Genomic DNA, 21,405 nt, shown 5'->3' with positions numbered 1-21,405 from the left:
TTACCTGGGCTGGGCAGGCTGAACTTGCTGCGAATAGAGCTGCATGAATTGCAGAGATGCAGATATGTTTGGAAGCCATATTGGTGGGACCCACTTTATACTGGCCTGCTTCACATAGGCCTAATTGTGAGTATAACAGCAGTATCCACCACTCAGCATGTGCCATATGGTTTGTCCATGATAAAGGCCTACAGTACCATTGGAATTCCTCCTCATGATAAGAATTACTCTTATTGCAACATTAATGATATAAACGAGCTGATGAAACGTTTACACTCACAATCAATGGCAGCTCACAGAACACGAACAAGTAAGGCAGAAAACAAAAATTCAAACTGTAGGTGAGGAAAAAGAGTTGATTGTTTTACGATAAACAGGATTAGGCCACTTTTTGATATGACTTGTGGATAAGGTGGGAAAAAAGTGAAATAGGTAATGTTATAGTCTAGTCACCAATCCCAAGCCATTACAGCGAAGCATACTAGATCTTGTATATATAATATGCATATATTAAACACTGCTGAGCTATGTTTGATGCAACAAAAATATTGGCATGGTTTGAGACTCTATCCATGAAGAGCTTACCACCATGCCTGTCATGAGTAATTTCCTGCTATTATTTTCTGAATTACATGCGCACCCTGATTTCAGGCATTGCACTATTACACAGAGTTAGGGCCTACAGCTAATGGAAGCAGGCTGCTAGTCAGACACAGATGACGGTTGTTGAGATGGCACATCATGGCCATCCCTAACTCAAAGTGCAGTCCACTGAAAATTGGACTATGGAAACAAATTGACAAGCGTGATTTATTTTTTGCAGAGAGAATGTTCAGGCCTGAGCGGCAGTCATATTTACCGCTTTGCGGTACATCTAGTTATCATTATTATTTTTTTTAAAACAATATTGACCAAAAAACATTTCCTAAACAGCCAGTTCTAGCAATTAGTTCTACAATCATTATGATGCAGTTATGTGTCATAATCCAACAATGCATAAAGTTCTATGGGTGTCATGGTGATCATGGTAACATTTAAAAGGGGATGCCAAGAGCTGCAGAGCTTCATTCTACAGCAATCAGTCAAAAAGTACAGGTGATTACAGGTGAGTGTAATGTAACATTGTTTTGTTGTGTCAGTATCTTTGAACATATTCAAATAGCTTACATCAGATGATGTTCTTATTACATATGAAAAGATTTAATGATAAACAAAATTCTTAAAGAATGAGACTTTTCTCTCATTATTCTCTTTTTTATTCTCTCCGTTTTTATTCTTTTCTTTTTTTATACATTAATAAGCTGATACTGAATGCTTATGTACAAGCACGATACTCATATTTCAGTTGTTAATTGCATGCACTCTTAAAAGGAATTATGAGTAGTGCAATTCTTGTGCTCAACTTTAAAGAATAAATGAAAAGTAGTCATTAAAAAGGTATAATGTGTGAGGTTATGGGGGAGTTTGGTGTGTGTGTGTGTGTGTGTGTGTGTGTGTGTGTGTGTGTGTGTGTGTGTGTGTGTGTGTGTGTGTGTGTGTGTGTGTGTTTCTTTGTGTGTGTGCTGGGGGGTGATGAAATGGTGTGTGTGTATGTGTGTGTGGGGGGGGGGGGGGTGGTATATTGTGTGTTTAGGTGATGGTTATGATTATATTTGAAATTTTTCGGCATGTTGGTTGATTTATAATGTATGGGTTCACTCATTAACACAGTGTTTTTAAATCTACAATATCTATCAGGAGAAGATACAGAGAAGGTAAAGACAATAGAGATGGAGGTGAAGAAAGAGGAAGAAGGGATGAGAATGCTGGAAGAGAGAGTGAAAGAGCAGCAGAAGATGAGGAGAGAAATGCAGAAAAAAACAAAGGAGGAAAGATTATTGAAGGAGATGGTAGAAGAAGCAATAGAACGGAAGAGAAAGCTGAGAGAGATGGAGAACAGAGCAAAGGAGATAGGAAGAGGACTGAAGAAGATGGTAGAGAAAATGAGAGAACAGGAGCGAATGCACAGAGAAATGGGGGACACAGAAAGCCACACGTACACGGACTCGGACGATTCTTGGATGGAGGAGGATGAGGATAAGGAAGCACTCAAGAGACAAGAAGAAATAACAAAGCTTAAAGAGAAGATATCTCTGGAGGGCCAAAGGATAGCACAAATACAGAGAGAGGCAAAGGTGAGAGACGAGGAGAGAAAGAAGAGAGAAATTGAACAAAGAGCAAGAGAGGAGGAGAGAAAGAAGAGAGAGACTGAACGAAAAGAACAATTAAGAAATGCGGAAAGGGAAAAGAGAAGATGGGAAGAAGAGGAGCGGCTGAGAAATGAGAGCTGCTGGCGGATAGGAAGGGAAATGTTTGAGGATTTCTATACTTTTTGCGTAGAAACATATTTACTGCGAAGGATGATGAAGAGAGAGGAAAAAATGAGAAAGAAAGCGGAGAAGGAGGAAATATTGAGAGAAAATGCAAGAGAGAAGAGATACCGTTGAGAGAGGCAGAATAAAAGCAACAGAGCAACAGAGCAATGGAGGAAGAAAGAAAAGTGACAGACATGGAAGAGTGTTACTAAGAAAATAAAAATAAAATAAAAGTGTTAAAATGAAAATGTACAAAGGCCTGATTTAGTCCTTTTGTCAAAAACGTGCATTTACAAAGAAAAATTAAAGCATGATTACGATTATTTAAGAATATAATAAAAGAGTGCATTCAGTGCAAACAGTAAGATGGAAATAGAAAGTATTAATCAGTTTGAGGTCAATTTTAACATCGCACCTTCCTTAGATGTTGTGTCTCCCAACATAATTTGGCAAGTAGCCATATAATAAGCGGAATGTAATGTATAGAATGCAGGTATATCGGGAAAATAAGTACCTTCAGGGCAAAACAAGTCCGGTTCGCCCTGTCGGTCCTTATTTTCCCGGTAATGACCAGCGTTCTATTATCCCTTACTTGAAATAGGCCAATAAAGCCTTTAGACTTCGAGATTTTTGACAGCCTCATCAGACCATGATAAAGGCCTACTATTGGAATTCCTCTTCATGATATAAGAATTGTTCTTATTGCAACCTTAAAGGTATACTATGCAGGATTGGCGATTTCATTGCCGGTTTCGCTTTCACATTTCATTTTCGCTCGTTTTATGCTTGCATATTTCTCTGCAGAGCTTCCCCTACAGCTTTAGCGTGTATATTTGACAAAACTCCTCAATCGGTCAGTCTGCCGTGCCTTTTCATGAGACTTTACACGACACTTCCTGGAGTAGAGCATGGGTGCGTGCCCGGTGTCTCCTGAAGTTGCAAGTGTGGTTTTACCGCTACAGACCACTAGAGCGGCCAAAAAACACACCGTTTGACGGGTAATGACTCATTTAATCATATATAACAGTATGGAACGAATTGATTAACTGAAAAACGTTGCATAGTATACCTTTAATGATATAATTGAGCTGATTACATGTTTAGGTACACAATGTGGCAGCTCATAGAACAGAAACAAGTAAGGCAGAATTATGATGAACTGTATTATGTTTTAGGCCCACTTTTGGATAAGGTGGGGGGAAAAGGTGAAGTGATGTTATAGTCTAGTCACCCATCCAAAGCCATCACTGCAAGGTACACTTGAGAGTTCAAAAAGGACTATCTTTTAGTGTGCATACATTTGTGAAACACTGTTGCAACAAAAATATTACCATGGCTTGAGACCATAGGCAGTAAAAGAGACTCTTTCCATGGAGACCCTACCAACATGGCTGACATGAATAATTTCCAGGCTTCACTTTCAGAACTAGATGCGCACCCTGGTGGTCATTTTGGACATAGTGCTATTACGCAGAGGTAGGGCCTACGGCAAATGGTAGAAGGTTAGGCTGCTAGTCAGATGCAAAGATGCCGGTTGTTGAAATGGCACACCATGGCCATCCCTGCCACATATCGCAGTCCACTGAAAATTCGCGGTCTCTTTCAATTTTGTTATCGCACCAAATTGCAGATGACGTGGAATATTGCGGACAGGCGTGAGTTTAGCTGCTCGGTGGATACAAGGTAAATCATCGCTTCAAACATGCCAGAGAATACCAGAGTGCCTCCATGCGGGGTTTAATGGGTAGTACAGATTATATGAAAATAATTTGAGTTGAGCACATGAATGGGAATGTTATTTAAAGCGATTTAAGCAATATTTCGACTGTCGACTGGTGTTTTGCTTTTCGCGAGGTATAGTTGGCTAATTGCACCTGCTCGTTCGAACAGAACTCAAACAAAACGGATATTAGCCTACACTACAATTTACCATGCAATTTACGCGCTGCTAAAATATCCATTTAGCACGTTGCTGATCCTAGCTCTCCCAACAAATATAAACAAGACTGACATAGATTTCTTTTTTTTGAGGACCGGGGACCCAGATTATTTCATGCATTGATGTCAACACAGGACGTAAAGTACAAGAGCCAAGTGACTACCTTGTTGTGTTAACCCATCAGTCGAGTATATCCAGTTAACGCTGTAAATAATACTGAACAGGACATGCCATGCTGACTGTTTTGATCATGCAGTGATATGGACAGATTGAGGCTTTGCCAGTGTGTAATAACTCATCCTTGAGTAAACTAGGCTTGGCCTAATTCACCCTCGCCCAGCCTATGCCACAGACAGCTTTTATTATTGTCGGTTGGCCATTACACAGATTGTCTAACATGAAAAAGATGGAATTACATTCCAGAAGCATTTATGTCGTGTTAATCAGTTACCAAGCCTGTATTACACAACAATGGAGTAGACAGAGAAAAGAAAGAGGAGAGAGAGGAGACTGTAAAAGTATAAGAAACTGGAGAAGTATGAGACACGGGTACAAAACTGTAACATCGACAGGTGTGTTTACAGGTATGAGAGGATGGCGTAGAGTGACCTAAATAAATAGGGAAGTTGGCATTTTCCCACATAGGCTATAGCCTGAAAGGCAGCCCGAATTTACCGCACCTCAAAATTTGAGAGGGAAATTCGGTCTGGAGTTGCTCCATTGGTTAAGATTTGTTAAGGCCAATTAAATCGTTTAGGCGGGCTTTGTACATCAAAAATAGCTGTTTACCGCCAAATCAATGCCATCCTGCCACTGGAGAAGCGAGATGTGTAGATTCCGCTATAGCATCTGTTATAAGATATTGACAGAGTGCATTCTTTAAAAGAGCATTTGGCATATTAAAATTTTGTGGGCAGGGTAAATTTGGTTGAGACAGAGAAAGTTGAGACACACCTCATAATCAAATTCAAATGCGTGTTACCAGACTCTCATAAGAATTCAAATCTGTATGTGTTTCTGTGTGTGGGTTTGTAGTCATCCTGCTATAGTTCTGTCTGGCACAGCAATTGCCCGGCAGATCCATAAGGAGATACAGGCCAGTGTGGAACAGTTAGTGGCTCACGGAAACAGACGACCTCACCTGGCCGTGATCCTGGTAGGAGATGATCCAGCGAGCCGAGTGTACGTCAGGAACAAGACCAGAGCTGCCTCATTGCTAGGTAACGCCCTGATACAAATAAACACACGTGCAGTCACACACACACACGCACACACACACACACACGTGGTGCTCACCCAACCGTGCGCATCCGTTCTGGCGGTCATGTTCTACTTCCCTTTGCAGGCATCTCCAGCAGTGCTCTGCTGCGACCTGCTGGTGTGAGTCAGGCAGAACTGCTGGATCTGATCGATCAGATGAACAGAGACTGGAGAGTCAGTGGCCTACTGGTGCAGCTGCCACTGCCAGGTTTCAAACTCTCTTTCTTTCTCTCTCTCTCTCTCACACACACACACACACACACACACACACACACACACACACACACACACACACACACACACACACACACACACACACACACACACACACACACACACATAGACAACACACAAGCACTGTGTGACAGAGTGTCTTATCCCCATTTTATGTGTGGATGATACAAATGATGACAAACTTATCATTTTTCTGTGTCTGTAGACGTGTGTGACGAATATGGGGGTTTTGGGAATACATGGTACAGTATAATACTTGGGTGTGTGTATGTAGAAGACACGGTAATGAGTAGTCTTGAATGTGTCCGTGTGTGAGTGTAACACAATAATGAGAGGGCCGTGTCTGTGCTTGTGTGCAGGGCACATTAATGAGAGGGCTGTGTGCAACGCCATTGCCCCAGAGAAAGACGTTGACGGGTTTCACATTGTTAACATCGGGAAGCTTGTGCTGGATCAAAGGACAATGGTTCCAGCAACACCCGCAGCTGTGTGGGAGATCATCAAGCGCACAGGTATCACATGTGCACGCAAAAGACATTCAAACACACTAAGAGGAGTGGAAGGATGCTATTCAAAATCACATTGCCACTCTAAGTAGATAATCCTTCTAATTCGTTGCGACCAAAAGCATGAAGCCTCCCAAATAATGATCACTGTCAACTATTTAATTCGATCTGTCTCATGCCCTTAGAGATGACATTAGTGACGGTTGTGTGTGTGCGTGACCTCTAGGAGTGGCCAAAAGCTAGATAAGTCTTGGGGCCCTATTTTAACGACCTGAAACGCACGGTCTGAAGCGGGTGGTTTAAATACGTTAGGGTGTGCCCTGTCCAAAATCGCTATCTTGACGGCATAACAAGTTCTAAACTTTAAAACAATACACCTACTGTAGCGCCTGGCGAACTTAAGAAACATAACTAAGAACAACCCTTTTGAATGGAAAGGGTTGTTCTTATGTTTCTTAATCAGTCATGGGTGTGTTTTGGGCATAAACCAATGAGAGTGACATCCCCTTTAAGAGCAAACAGCAGGTCAGTATTTTAACAGTCTGCACATGTGAAGGAATCTGATTGCACGCTGGACCTTGAATGCAACACCAGGATTCTACTAAACCATGCGTTACTAAAACGAGTGTCACTAGCAGAGTATAGCCTGCCAGCAGACAAAGGAAGGTTCTCCGCGCTTTTGAACTTCAGCGGCGATCTGGTGCAACCAGGCCAGGACAGATAACGTGTGAGAGGGAGAGGGGCACTGGTGCACCTCAGATGTTTTCCTTAGTTTTTATTTACTTAGATGGTGCAAAACATCACTGACTAACATTTCGATGTACTATACAAACATCTTCATCAGAATCCTTGGAGAGAATGGGGGTAAGGCCTTACTATAGCCTACCCGCATCTGCCTATTATTAGAACTCATAGGAAAACAAGACTTGGCACCGCGTTGCGCAAGGTGTAACGTATAGGGCCCTTGATGTGGTGCGCCACCTCCGCCTTGTGGGTGGATTGAAGGTTCTATCCATTGCTCATACTCACAAACCCTACATTCCTTTCTCTGTCCCCATCCTGACTGTGTTTAAGACATGTTGCTGGCATTCAATTTGAATTGAGCTGATGTAATAGTCACATTTTCAAGTTTCAACATTTGATACATTATCTTTTCGCAATTGAATATATTTGCATTTTACCCTTTTCTGGTTACAGCATGTAACTCTGACGTGATATTGAAATTTGACGGGTGATATCAGGGAATTACAAGCGAAGCTGGACAACTGAGAGGAAAAGAATGTCTAAAGGAAAGCTAGAGAACCGCAACACTATGCAGTCTCATACATATACTGTACATATCCGAGTATCATCTGAGTGGGGACAGGCATGCAAGGCCCTCAAGGGAAGAGCAATGCAAAAATAGCTAAATGTAGGAGAAAATGCTTTGTCTTAGGATGTGTATTTCTGTGTAGGCATTGAGACAGTGGGCAAAAATGTGCTGGTGGTCGGACGCTCCAAGAACGTGGGAATGCCAATCGCAATGCTGCTGCACTCGGACAGAAACCATGAGCGTCCTGGAGGTGAGACACAGGTTCACTTACTCACAACATTTACATTTACAATAGATTCCTCACAATGACCATTTGATTATAGTGTAGGCTACCTATTATCATTTATAGCTATTTCATTATATTTTGTAATCATGGGTTCATTGCTGTCAGCGCATAATATCTATGATCAAAGTGTTCCATAAATATATACTATCCCAGTAGCAAAAGGTACAGAGTAGTGGAAATCATTGCATTTTCATGAATGACATGAGAGTAGGCATTAGGTTCATATCAAAATGGTGTATTGTATCCCTTTAGTGTAATGGACACCTTCACTGATGTGTGAAAATAGATTGATAGATAGACTGTAACAATGTACTCAGCAACTGCCAAATGTTTATTATGAAATATTCTTGCAGTTGTAATGTAAAAGCAACTTGATATTAGAGGGACCAACCTTTAGTGAAAGCAACTGTTTTATCTGAAAGTTTTGTCTACCTAGAATTGTTTTCAGTTAAGTGTGTGGTGACAGTAACACTTTGACATCGCTGGTGAGCCACCCTGAAGCCTGACTGTAGACATTTGGCTGAAGGCTAATTGATGATGATGCTACCAGTATCTTTCTGGTACATGGGACTCAATGAATCGTATTCCAAATGAATGTGAAGTATGACGTTTTGAGAAATGCTTAGTCAAGGAAGAACCACACCCTGTTCTGCCAGAGGGTGTGCAATTAGGATTCATTAATTCAACTATCACGGTGTTAAGTTTGGTCTTGACAAACTCTAACCGCAGTTGAAAACCCCCAACAGAATGAAATCACACCCAGGCAGTGTACGCAAAGCAATAAGGCTCAAAGCATATTTACGAGTGGTGCTGGCTCTGCTTCACGCAGTGCTGCGCCACAAGGCATCTAGCTGCAGGTGCCACCATCATTCATTTTTACAGGTTGTGCTTCTTTGCCATGTTTTTTGTTGAATAAGGGTGTCTATCCATCCTTCATGAATCTGATAAGCAGAGAGATAAGGTGAAATATGGAGGAATAAAAAATCCTGTTGCTTACTCATCAGGTTGAGACCAGTTTTATCTTGCGCAAGATCCAACACTTGTGGACCAAGGTTGCATAGTTCTATTTGTAACTATGCTATTTATTTTATGTTACATTCCTTTTGAAGAAAAATAGTTTTCAAGAGAAATGCTTTCACGCTAACCATTTCTATGCTTTTCTAATTGATGCTAGTATGCTCCTGTGCCATACTGCAGAGTATAGAACATAATATGGCCATTAGTGTTTATTCAGTGGTGCTAAAGTGAGCATGAGCATCCCTGCATCACTGGGTTTGAAGACCGCATTCAGAGAACAGAATCAGTGCATTCAGAAAGCATGCAAATCCGCTCACTTGTTTACATTTTGTAAGGTTGCGGTGCAAGAAATTGGCCCTGGTACCTGAATGGTCCGAGTTTAGCTTCCAGAGGGACAACTTTCACTGAAACATTGCTCCAACCAGGGCTTATTGGCAGAGTGGCCAGACAGAAGTCTTTCCTCAGTGAAAAACCCTGGAAAGCCCACTTGGAAAAGCTCCTACGGAACAGTAGATTCCCTGATGACACCGAGATTGATCGGTTTGGCCTCAATCTAAGTGTCATGTCTAGAGGAACCTCTCATTACCAGGTCAATAGTATCCCAACAGTGAGACAACACAGCAGTGACTTTGGGATGTTCTTGCTCTGACTTGAACCCAATTAAATACGCTAGAGAGACCAGAAAATGGCTGTCCACAGACAATCCTCCTCCAACCTTATAGAGCTTGAAAGGATTTACAGAGAAACAGAAAAAGAGCTTGTTGTATCTTACCCAAGGTGACTTGGGGCTATAATTATAGCCAAGCACCTTTTACTAAAATTCTAAAGATAATGGTAAAAGACAAATTACAAGAAGGCCAGAAGTGCGTCTGGGGCTTCTGGCCAACATGAATGAATCAACCGCTTTCACGTCAACACAGGGATCATGCGTGTTGCTCAATGTTGTGATTTCCCGGTAAAAATGAAATTGGTCAAGGAAGCAGTGGGCACTTTGCCAGCCCCAATAAACAGGATGTGGTTTGCTCTGAATACAGCATAGGCAGGACAGGATGTAGAGAAAATATTCCCCATATATGGTCTTAACTGCCTTTTAAGGAGGTTGTGAAAGTTCCTTTTATTTTTGGCCAATCCAGTCTGCAGCCAGAGAGAATTCTGCTGTGTCAGCCAATAGCTAATAGGATGAGCAGGCTACACTCTCTTAGCTCTTTACATGCACACATACTGTACCAAACAATTATTCCATGAGATATGTGTTATGTGCTCTGGATATGCACTGTGGCCAACAGCTATACTTACCCACAGTAAATGATCCTGGTGTAATGCTGTAGAGCCATGCCCATTGCCCATTTTTAAGACATCTTTGTTTTTATAGGCTACCTGAAGTGCATTTCTTAGGAGTTTCCATTACCCATTCTTTTTTCTGTATTTGTGTTCCTTTGTGAGCTTTGTTTTTGGCTCTAATTGGCAGCTCTTTCACTCTGTTGGTTGCTCTCCCCTGTGTCTTGTTTTCCATTTTCCGTTGATAGGGGTTATTCAAGATATGTGCGCTAATGATGAAATGATTTGAAACATTCAAATGTATGAAATACTGGATAGAGGCAGTTATGTTGATGTGATAAGGTGCAGGGAGAGTTGTATAGAGAAACTCTCTCTGCATCATCAGTAGTGTCAGATATATTCATTAATTAACCTTGCATGTTGTGGCACACAACAATATAGGCACAAAAATAATTATGAAATACAAAAGTGAATACAAAACAATTAAGAGAAGTATAGTGACTAGACACTGGTGTGGCAGTAGGAGGAGGATATACACAGATTCCACCTCTCATTTCTTTATTCATCTTTTGTGTAATTGCATAGTTACCTGAGAGGGGTTACTTGATCATAGGCCTTATCAAGCTTTTTGCCTCCCTCCTTGTCCAGTTTATGGGGTTTTTTTATGAGGTCAAGTTAAATAGAATATGAAAAATAGTAATTGAAGACATGGAGCTTATACCGGTAAGTTGTCTGACTGACCGACATCTGACTATTACTGCTGCCAAAGGGGAAAAAATCCACACAGTAAAGGAAATGCTTTTTGTTTCGTGTCGGAATCCCTCCCAGTGTCTCAACTTGCCAGAATGTCATTATCGCTCATTTGTCAGTGCTCATTGTCAACTGTGACATGCACGTGATGATGAGACATGACCTTAATGTAGCTGCAAAGTTGGTGTATCCAACATGGACAACATTCTGACAAGAATTCAGTCACACAAATGTATACATTTGGATCAAAATGTAAATAGTTTATACATGCACAAGCATATACACAGGAATTTCCATTTAGGTTTGAGATACACAAGAGTTAATCCAGAAAAAAAGTCATCACATAGGCTATACATATTTTCGCAGACACACACACACACCCTTGATCATGCTATGACTAGCAAAGCATTCCTCGGAAGGATTGCAGAAAAAAGGGCGGTGTTCTCTGAAATGAAGGTTGATTGCTTATTATGGCACACCTAGATATTGTCTCACATTGAAATGACTTCTTTATGGTATTAGCAGTGCACTTGTTAATGATTTATGTCTCTGAAAATGCTTGTGTGAAGGTGTTTTTGTCCTTTTTCCACCATTTTTCTTCTCTTAATGTTGAATGTGTTTTTGATAGACTTTGACAATGTGACAGATATATGCCTTCACTGACACTTGCAGGCTGAAGAGATTCATGATTTAAAATACCAGAGGGGTACTGGCAGGCACAGCCATGTTTGCTCTCTACATAACATCCAAAGCATTTGGTGGACTAATTTGGTTTTGATTACATTCATTAATGTTTAGGGTTGAAGATATTTCTATTCATTTGATTGTGTGGGAATATATATTGTAGCATGTTTACAAATTAATATATGATGCATCAGCCAGGATATCCAATTTACCACCTCATTCATGCATTATGCTCACCTTGCTCAACACATTATAGTTTATGTCTAAAACTAGCAAGCTTCATAGCAGAAATCATATCAATCCTTACAAGAAACTCCATTTCCTGAACAATTCTGATACAGGTTGTTGTTACAAAATTAATGGCTTCCTTCCTGTTGACTCGTAAGGGGATGCAACTGTGACCATCGCCCACAGATGCACTCCTCGTGACCAGCTTGCACATCACTGCCGGTTGGCGGACATCGTCATCGCCGCTGCAGGTGAGGGCAGTTGCACCAGATCTGGCCAATATACCATTGATGAGTGAGTGCATACAATGCGTGAATATGAATGGGATTTTGGATGATATTTCTATTATAGAGTGCTTAAACATGTACTGTTGTTTGGCAAGTGTAGAGTTGGTTTGTAGTTGAGGATGCATGTGAGTAATGCCAGTATGAGAGATGGTGATTACTGTACTTGTGTAGTTGCAAAGGTGTTTATGGCTGCCACAGGCTGGCTTCGGATTAAGGTCCTGTTAAAAGGCAGTGTAGTATTCAGGAAGTGGCTCTTGCTGCATGGATAGACATGGCCGTTGTCTGGCTGTATAAGTGTTTAGATAACCTGGAACTTTGTGTTTGTTTCAGGTGTTCCACAGCTGATAACGGCAGACATGGTAAAGGAGGGTGCTGTTGTCATTGATGTGGGCATCAATCGCATCCATGAGACCGGCTCTGGGAGGATCCGCCTGGTTGGAGACGTTGACTTTGAAGGTAAACATAGTAATAATAATAATAATAATAATGATATAATATGTTTCATTTATTTAGCGTTTTTCTCAAACCCAAGGTCATCTTACATAGTGCGAAGGAAAAAACAAACAAACAATACAACAAAGAGAATCTAAGTGCACAGAGCTATGGTGGTTTGGAGGAGAAGTGATCATTAAACAACTACTGTAGAAAGGCTCTCCGAGAGCGCAGACCTCGGCCAAACGAAAACATAACCGCTTCCTGGATCCAGACGGTAGTACGGATCACTCCCAAAATGTAATCGTTGGGTCATTTCAGACCTCTCCTTTGCAAACAAACACACAAACAGACAGACAAACAAACAAACCCTGATGAAAACATAATCTCCTTGCAGAGATAAAAAGGTCTTGAGGTGTGCTTTGAAGAAAGGAAGAGAAGGACAATTACGAAGAGGTTGGGGGAGGGAGTTCCAGAGTTTGGGGGTCAAGGCAATGAAGGACCTGCCACTCAGGGTGGAGAGTCTGGTGCGGGGCATATTTAAAAGGTTTTGGTGAGCGGGATCAAGAGGTCCCAGGGGGGAGCAAGGTTGAGGAGGGCTTTGAAGGTGAGTAGTAGGACTGTGTATTTAATCCAGGATGGAACTGGTAGCCAGTGGAGGTCATGGAGAAGATAAACAGTGGAGATACAAGGGTATTGGATTCTTATTGTGGTGACATTAGAAGACATGTATGTATCAACTTGTCACTTTAATGATTGTTGAGAATGAAGCAGCTTTCATCTAAAAATGTGAGGAAAGATTGGCAAGGCCAGCAACCACCACATCTGTCACACCGTGAAGTGAGTGTCTCCTGCTGGAGCCTCACTTTGAAACCACAAGGTGTTAGTTCTAGGCAAATGAGGTAGCAGTTACGCAAGACACTATTCAGTACAAGCCACTGCAAACAGTAATATGTCAGGCTATTGAGGAGGAGATATGCTTGGCAAAATTGAGTAGTTACGATGCAATAGAATACAAATTCAAACAAGATCTTACCACTCCTCCACGTAGACACAACATGCCACTACGGCTCACATTTTGTTGCTCACCAAAGAAAAGAACCTGATGCAAGACAGAGGATGATTTTATACAGCGTATGATTGGTGTCTTAAGTGTACAAATCTTATATATATATACTACAAACACAAACTGTGGAAAGATTAGGCATGACTGTCTGAAGAGGTTTTTATTAAATTAGTGCTCTGCTCCTGTGAGATAGTAGGCTGGGTGAACCCTGCCTGAACTTTTGGGGAATTTGAATTTTGCCCGGCAGCTCAGGCCGGACACCAGCAGGTCTACTTTCGCTGTTTCATTGCCAGAATCTTTGGCTCCAATCAGAAACGGCCATACTCTAGTCCTGGTACGCTATTGGCCGGTGACGTGACTATAATGAAACTTAAGCAGCAACGAAACGAAAGCAGCAGCTGCTGTCGCTTCTGTTTTGGAAGATGTTAATGGCAAGTTTTCTTTGAAAACATAACAAAAACTTGCTCTGGAACAGTTCATACAGCAGAAGGACATGTTTGCGATTCTACCAACCGGCTTTGGTAGGCTAAAAGTTTAATTTACCAACTAGCCCCGCCCGTAGTCATTTGAACGATGCACATTGATCACGCCTCTTTTGCAGTAGAATCAAAGCGCATCTTCCCCAGACAAATGTTCAATCTTAAAAGATTGAGCTTAGTACGGTGAAAACCAGACTAGTGAGATAGGGCAACTTCAATGTTTTTGTAGCCAAAATGGGCCCTTGAACACACCAAAAACCAAGACCCTGTAACTTTGAATGCATTAATCCAATACTGATATTGTTTATCGGTTCAGTAGGCTACTAACACATATACTGTAGCTTGATGAAATATTGGCGAGAATGGGGCAAATCTATTCAACTGAATTTTATATTATTCTAAATTTATATCTTCATGCTCAAAGATATGGCTAGTATGGCTAAAATAGCATCTAGCAAGCTAAAAATAGACAGTAGGCCTAAGCAGTTTCAACTCACGCTTGCTAGGCTAACATGTTCCACTGCCATATGGCATATCAGCTCAATACTCAGTGCCCAATATCCCAAAATACCCCAAATCCAGTTGTTGTTATCGGTTGCTGAAAAAGAGACCAGTGCAACCCCATAAACACTTGATCCTTCATCCATGATGCAGGCACAATAATATTACTCTGTTCAGGTGGAAGTATGAGAGTTGAACCATGGCACACATGTACATTTGTCACTAAAGACCCTCTTTATTCGAAATGGCTGCAGCAAAATGTAGAGATTTATATCCTTTTACCTGCACTCCCCCTGTCACTTTATTCATGCCCAGGGGGCAATTACAGTTTTTCTCAAATGCTAAAACACAAAAGCCAATCCTCTAAACCAAATGACCAGTTGTCTAAACACATTTACTAAATCTAGCCACAATTTTTCAATACCATAAACACATTTCACATGAAGACACAACTCACAAAACACAATCCTCCGTTCTCATAAATCTAAGCAAATTTTTCCTTGCTAAAACACATGTTGCAAAACATATTCTCAAATGAAAGCTCATGTGATGCAAAATGCTTGCCACAGTCAGCAATAACTAAACACAATAAACACACCTGGCATCATTTATTATACACAACGACTCAAAATGTAAGACACTTGTTGCTAATGCGCACAGTGACTGTGGTGTGTGTGTGTGTGTGTGTGTGTGTGTGTGTGTGTGTGTGTGTGTGTGTGTGTGTGTGTGTGTGTGTGTGTGTGTGTGTGTGTGTGTGTGTGTGTGTGTGTGTGTGTGTGTGTGTGTGTGTGTGTGAATGAAGAAAATAAAACAACTTCACACCCTGATCATGTTTTCAAGAGTACTGTCTGCATGTGTGCAATAGATTCTGTTTTTTGCACTGAGTTGTGTTACAGTAGTGTACTTGCAGAATTTTCTGTGCTCTTCATATGAAACTCACAACTCTAAATGAAGAGCTCTTTTCCAAAACGCTATAAATCCATTTTTGAAAACATTACTGTACTGTAACAAAACATGTTACTGTATTTACAGTAATTGTGTGTTTATATCCATAAAATATTTTTATTGAGTAAAGATAAATTACAGTAACTAAACATAACCAATACAGTTTCCCTGAGGTTAATGTAAAAATATATATTTATGAAAATTCATTAGTAAAATGGTGGATATAGTGTTTTGGAAAAGAAATCCTCTGCAGAGATCTAAGAAGATCTGTTACTCTAAAGTTTTTTTTAAAAAAATGCATTGGCGGTTATGAAACAAAGAACCTTCTCACAAATTGAGCATTGTGTTTTCAATTGTTTTGCTGAAGTGTGTAATGATGTGTATAGTGTTTGCATTTTTGAAAGCTTCGAGCTGCTCTTTTGGTGTGAAAGTTTGAATTTTGAAGTAAGAAGGTGTGGTTGTGCTTATGTAGCTTTAGAAAATGGTATTGTGTTTAGACATTGGGGAACATGGAAGAAACGTTTGTGAAATGTGTTTTAGCATTTGAGAAAAACTGTAACTGGCACAAAGAGCAGCATATTCCACAGTCAGTGCATCACTAATAAATAAGTACATAAACAGTGTAAGAGAGGGAAGGGATCAGTCATTAGTCCACTGTGTTGTGCTCCAGTCCAAAGATTTGGCGGTGAGGGCTAAGGGCTGTCAGTTTGAGCTGGACAGCTCTGAGCACAGAGGTCAGCTTCCTCCTCTGGGTCTTGCAGCCTTGACAGCGGAGTCTACATCCTGAGGGGAGGCACTCAAACATGGGGAACATGACATGTGATGGATCACAAAGAAATACAGGCAGTCTTCAGGGTCACATAGGGTGGACAGAACTCTCAGGGGGTGTCCAATAATTCTGGAGCAGACCTTAATAATTTGATGTAAGCAGTTCCTGTTTTGAAGACTGATCAACAAGTGAAGGAAAAGGTTATCACACTTTCAGTGAATGAGTAGTAGAATGTGGTCAGAATGGCCTTGCTTACAGTACATAAAATTATCTCAGTTTCCTGAGCGGGTACTGCTGCTGATGGCTTTCCTTCAGAATTTCATTTGTGTTGGAGGAAAACTTCAGCTGTTTGTCAAAAATAGCCCCAAGGTATTTACATTCCTCTACTGGCTTTCCCTGGATGGTGGTAGTGACTGCTGCAGCTTGCCTTTTATCCAGAACCCATCTTGCCATCTTATCATCTTTTAGGTTATTGGTCTTGCATCATGTATCAAGTTTTAACACTAGAAGCGCCGCGCCGTTCTGACCCACTTATACCTAGAAGCGCCGCGCCCCGGTCATTTGACCGCTTTGACGACCTACTAGAAGCGCCGTGCTGTTGTGAACTACTTAAAGCGCGGCGAGGCGGTCAAATGACCGCTGAGTCCTTAGACTGGGAGGCTTTTACTTACACATAATGATCGCAAGATGGCGCTTCGTGCACGAATGAAATCGTTTGGTCATAAATTCAGTTTGCACTAAGCCATGTCATTCGTGTCAGACCGTGTTGTTGATAATCTGTGGTTGTTTGTTTCATTATGACATACAGCACGTTTGAGTTATCTGTTAATGTATTTGTGTTGATTTGTGTTGTTAAAAACTTTGGAAGAGTTCTTGAACAAACCTTAAGCAAACTTGACTTTCAACTAAAATGCTCTAAAAGTGAATGTGGCTAGTTCTAATTCACTCCCCAAATTCACTTCTATTCATTTAATAGGTAGCCTATGTTCGCGCTGCCGAAAATGATCGGACCTGGTCACCTGGAACAAAGAGACTAATAGTCTGGTTTCAATTACACAGTAGCCAGGATTTCATGCCGCATTTTACAGGCTACCGTGGCTACGTTCTAAAACAACTTTCATTCATTTAGGGAGAAGATCTAGGGTCTAGCTACATCGGAGGGAGGGAGATAGAGAGAGCTATGCTGAGCAGGCATAGGCGTGAGAAGTAGCATAATTTAAAATAATGAGTGAATGATATTCTCTGTTTTGCGAATGTGTAGGCTGTTTGCGATGTCTGCTGAAAAAAAGCTAGGCCTATTGTTTCTACAATTTAAGCTAACTTCTATGTGAATTCGAGATTCAGCATTGAGACACACATTTTCTCCAAGTTAACAAGTAGAGTCGTAGCTCACTGGTTAGAGCTTCGGCTTGATCACCCAAGGGTTGCTGGTTCGATCCCCAACCTATTCCTGACGGAAGTTCTTTTGAACAAGGCATCAATAAAGTAGGCTATATTTAGGCTATATTATTTTCGATTCACATAACTACACGCACGCTGGCGAATTCGAACATTCTGAAACGCGCATATGCGATGAAACATGATTGCGCATTCTTCCACGGGTTGCCTAAACAGCCAGCTTACAGCCTAGTCTATGCAGGGGACAGATAGATGGGGTGGGGGTGGGGAGGCAGTTCCTCAATGCCTCGGTAATATCTGTAGCCTAAGTATCCTAGACGAGTGTATGGGGGAGGGGGATGATCGGTTTCAAATAGGCTGCAATGGATAGTGTGTTGTATAGACCCCGAAGCCATTTGCTTTGAGAACGGCTGGCTAATGAAGTTGTTGGCTGGCTAGCTGGCTCAGCCAAAACCTTAATGCAGCCGTCACAGTTTTCATGACTGATAATGGCTTTAGTTGCCACTTCATGTCTACAGATGTGTATATTGTATTAGATATCAACACACAATGTTATTGTATTGTTTTGGACAACGCTCTGCACGTTTCACTTCAATGTAGACTGCATGCGTTCATTGCGTTGTGAACAGCGCAGCAATCTCTGGAAAGGAAACGGTGGAAGTCGCATCAGTAGGCTAGCTAATAGCCTATCACGTTCAATGCTGTAAATCCATCTGTTCCAGAATATTTGGTTCATATCATCAATCTTTGGTTTTGGTGTTTGTGCAACCGGGCCCTGACGATTTAACAAAAGTCTGAGTAGCCCTACGTAGGAATTAGGAAAGTAGCCTATGTAAGGTGAGATCAAAATCAGGCTACTTTGTTTGCTGCTTTTCCCCATGTCATTTTCATTGGTCGTCAACTCACTGGGAGTCCTGTGTGTCGTAGCAACGAGCACAATACTGATGTGGTGTGTCCAGTGGGAAAATCTCATGTAGGCCTAGTTTCTAGGCTATCGTTTATTTTTTCGCGTGCCACTATGATATAATTATTTTTAGATGCAAAAAGTCTAACTGGCTTTGTCAAAGTTTGTCAGTTGGCGGCAGAAAATGATTGGCTGGCGAAATTATTTTTCGTTAATGGTAGGCCTAAACATATTGCGATTCATCCGTTTATTTCAGATAGGTTGTTATTAAAAACCATTAACAAAAAATAATTGTTCATCGACGTTGAAAAATGGTCAGTAAATTCTATCGATATAAGGTTTTGCATTTCGCTCCTGCCGAGATGTGAACACGGGTCTCCGGCGTTGCAGACAGAAGTGTTAACGATGCGCCAATTGACATTATACAACAAGTGTGTTAGGATAGGTCCTTGACTTGACGTAACTCAGTCAGTCCAGCAAATATGTAAGAAAATGCTTATACATTAGTCTGAGCTTTAAAAGATAGCCTACAAATAGAAGATAAGATGTACAACTATGAATGTACGTAGGCATACGCGCCCTACGTACATAAATAGGCTACGACGAAAATTACACATGTAGGCCTGTCGCAACGTTTTCAAAACAAACTCGCATTTTACCACTGTAAATCGCCTCCATAGACTATGCCATGTAAATGAAAAATAGTTATTAAAATAAAGCACATATATAATACATGTTGCACATATAAACGATATGTTTTATGGTAAAATATTATTCTCATGCCCGACTGACAGGAAATCCTTGCGACATCTGCTGTGAGAAAAGAGAATAGCAGCCTGAACAAAAATGGCCGAACGCGAGACAACATAGTGTTGTCACATAAGTGAGCGCAAAATAGCTCTAAACTAGCTTGTACCGGTGTGCTTTTGATCATGTAAAAATTCTGGGTGACAAAACACGCGTATTTAGGAAAAGTCGTGAACGTAGGGTCCTGGAATTTAATCGAGTGAAAATATTTTTTTTTTTTTGTAATCGCTGCGGTCAAATGACCGCAGCCCGGCAGTTCTAGGTATATCTAGGTCAAACCCCCACGGCGCTTCTAGGAATACGCGTCAGCGGTCAAATGACCGGCGCTTGGCGCTTCTAGTGTTAAAAGATTGCTTGGCAATACTACTAGACTTTCATTTATTAATTTAGCAGGCACTTCTATCCAAACTTCTATCCAAACCGACTTACATGTCACAAGAGCCATTATCTCCAGAGCAACTAGGGGTCAATTCCCGCACAACTTTTCATGCTACTACATACTAGTCCAGCGCCTTAACTATTACACTGCCCACTGCCTACTTTCACTAATTAATTGTATCCTTTGATGCTTTTGACCACACTTTTAACTATTTTTCTGAAGCATTTGCTTGGTGCATACATTTAGATTCTGCCTCTTTTGAGGACAAATGAGGGCCCTGTGTGTTCTACTGTACAATACTTGGTCTCATGTAGTTTCTGTGTGTGACTATCTTTCCTATAAATGTGAGATAATACAAAATCTGTGCAACTCTTGAAATTCCTTTCAAGGAGAAGCGTAAAACACCATCAGCGTCACACCTCAAGAGAGACTTTCTCTGATGCTTTTCATAACATTTTACATTCCCTGTGCCTTCGTGTCTTGACACATCAGATATTTCAGATAATGTTGCTACACTGATGGATGGCAATGGCTTATTTCAAAACAGGGAAATCAGAGAAGGATGAGAGGATTCAGGAGGGGTAGGGTGGAAGGTATGGGGTGAGAAAGAATGTCTGATTTATAATTTTTTTTTAATTCTTTTCATCTGTTGCAGGTGTGCGGCAAAAAGCAGGCTTTATCACTCCAGTTCCTGGAGGGGTTGGTCCAGTGACCATCGCCATGGTGATGAAAAATACTGTTACTGCAGCAAGAAATGCTCTGGCACACTGAAACATGGAGACAGACAAACACACTGCACACATATTACACCGTGACAACTGTCAGAAGTTCCTTTGGGGGAATTCTATGCTTGAAGAAACAAAGACAAATGTCTGACAGAGCCAGATGACAAAACGTATCACAGATTTTTCTGTGCCACTCTATGTGTGTTAATGTGAGGTCTGAATGATCTGTGTAATTCTGTTTATGTATGTTGTGTTTTATTTATGGGGTATTGGAGTAGGCCAGTATTGATGCTTATTTAAGTGGTAATTTTGTTTCGATGTCCATGGTATGCTTGAAAACGGTTTTTGTGAAGAAATAGTTTTTAAATGCTGTTATGGTGAAGTCATGGAGAAATGTCATTCTGATATGGTTAAATCAAATGAGAATATAGAGCCTCTGTTGTACCAAAATGGGATCTGGGATATTGGCTTCTGTACAATAAAACATCAGGTTATTCACACATCGTTGACTATGCCATTGCTTTTCGTTGGGGCCTGTTGTCAGACATACTGTACCAATTCCATGTTATAAAACCTTAATAGTTTAAATGTAAAATATAAAATGGATACATATCAACATTCATAACATAGATAGATAGATAGATAGAGAGATAGATACTTAATTGATCCCTAAGGGGAAATTCAAGAAAGTACACATTAACAACTTGTCTTGTTTTGATGTGGTAAGGTATTGTAGGTTGTCTGAACTGCAACTTATAGTATGTAAGTCATAAGTGTTTAAAGTAAGGATTTCAAATGCAGTTCGTTACCTCATGAAATCTGAAGCACAAAGGGACATGCATCTCAGTCACGAAGAATCTGGCTT

The 21,405-nt window shown here is 40.9% G+C and overlaps 1 protein-coding gene across 1 annotated transcript; it reads left to right on the top strand.

Annotated features, from left to right (window-relative positions):
- Positions 1-3,835: 3,835 nt before the first annotated feature.
- Positions 3,836-21,033, top strand: mthfd2l (methylenetetrahydrofolate dehydrogenase (NADP+ dependent) 2 like). Its single transcript, XM_062544106.1, has 8 exons — positions 3,836-4,037; positions 5,329-5,513; positions 5,639-5,761; positions 6,147-6,299; positions 7,748-7,855; positions 12,007-12,099; positions 12,466-12,591; positions 20,471-21,033. The coding sequence occupies exons 1-8, from the start codon at positions 3,874-3,876 to the stop codon at positions 20,584-20,586; spliced, it is 1,068 nt and encodes a 355-aa protein (XP_062400090.1). The 5' UTR covers positions 3,836-3,873; the 3' UTR covers positions 20,587-21,033.
- Positions 21,034-21,405: the final 372 nt, after the last annotated feature.

The sequence above is a fragment of the Sardina pilchardus genome, chromosome 8 (assembly GCF_963854185.1).
Source record: "Sardina pilchardus chromosome 8, fSarPil1.1, whole genome shotgun sequence".
NCBI classification, from domain to species: domain Eukaryota; kingdom Metazoa; phylum Chordata; class Actinopteri; order Clupeiformes; family Clupeidae; genus Sardina; species Sardina pilchardus.
This window is presented reverse-complemented; position numbering and strand designations above follow the sequence as displayed.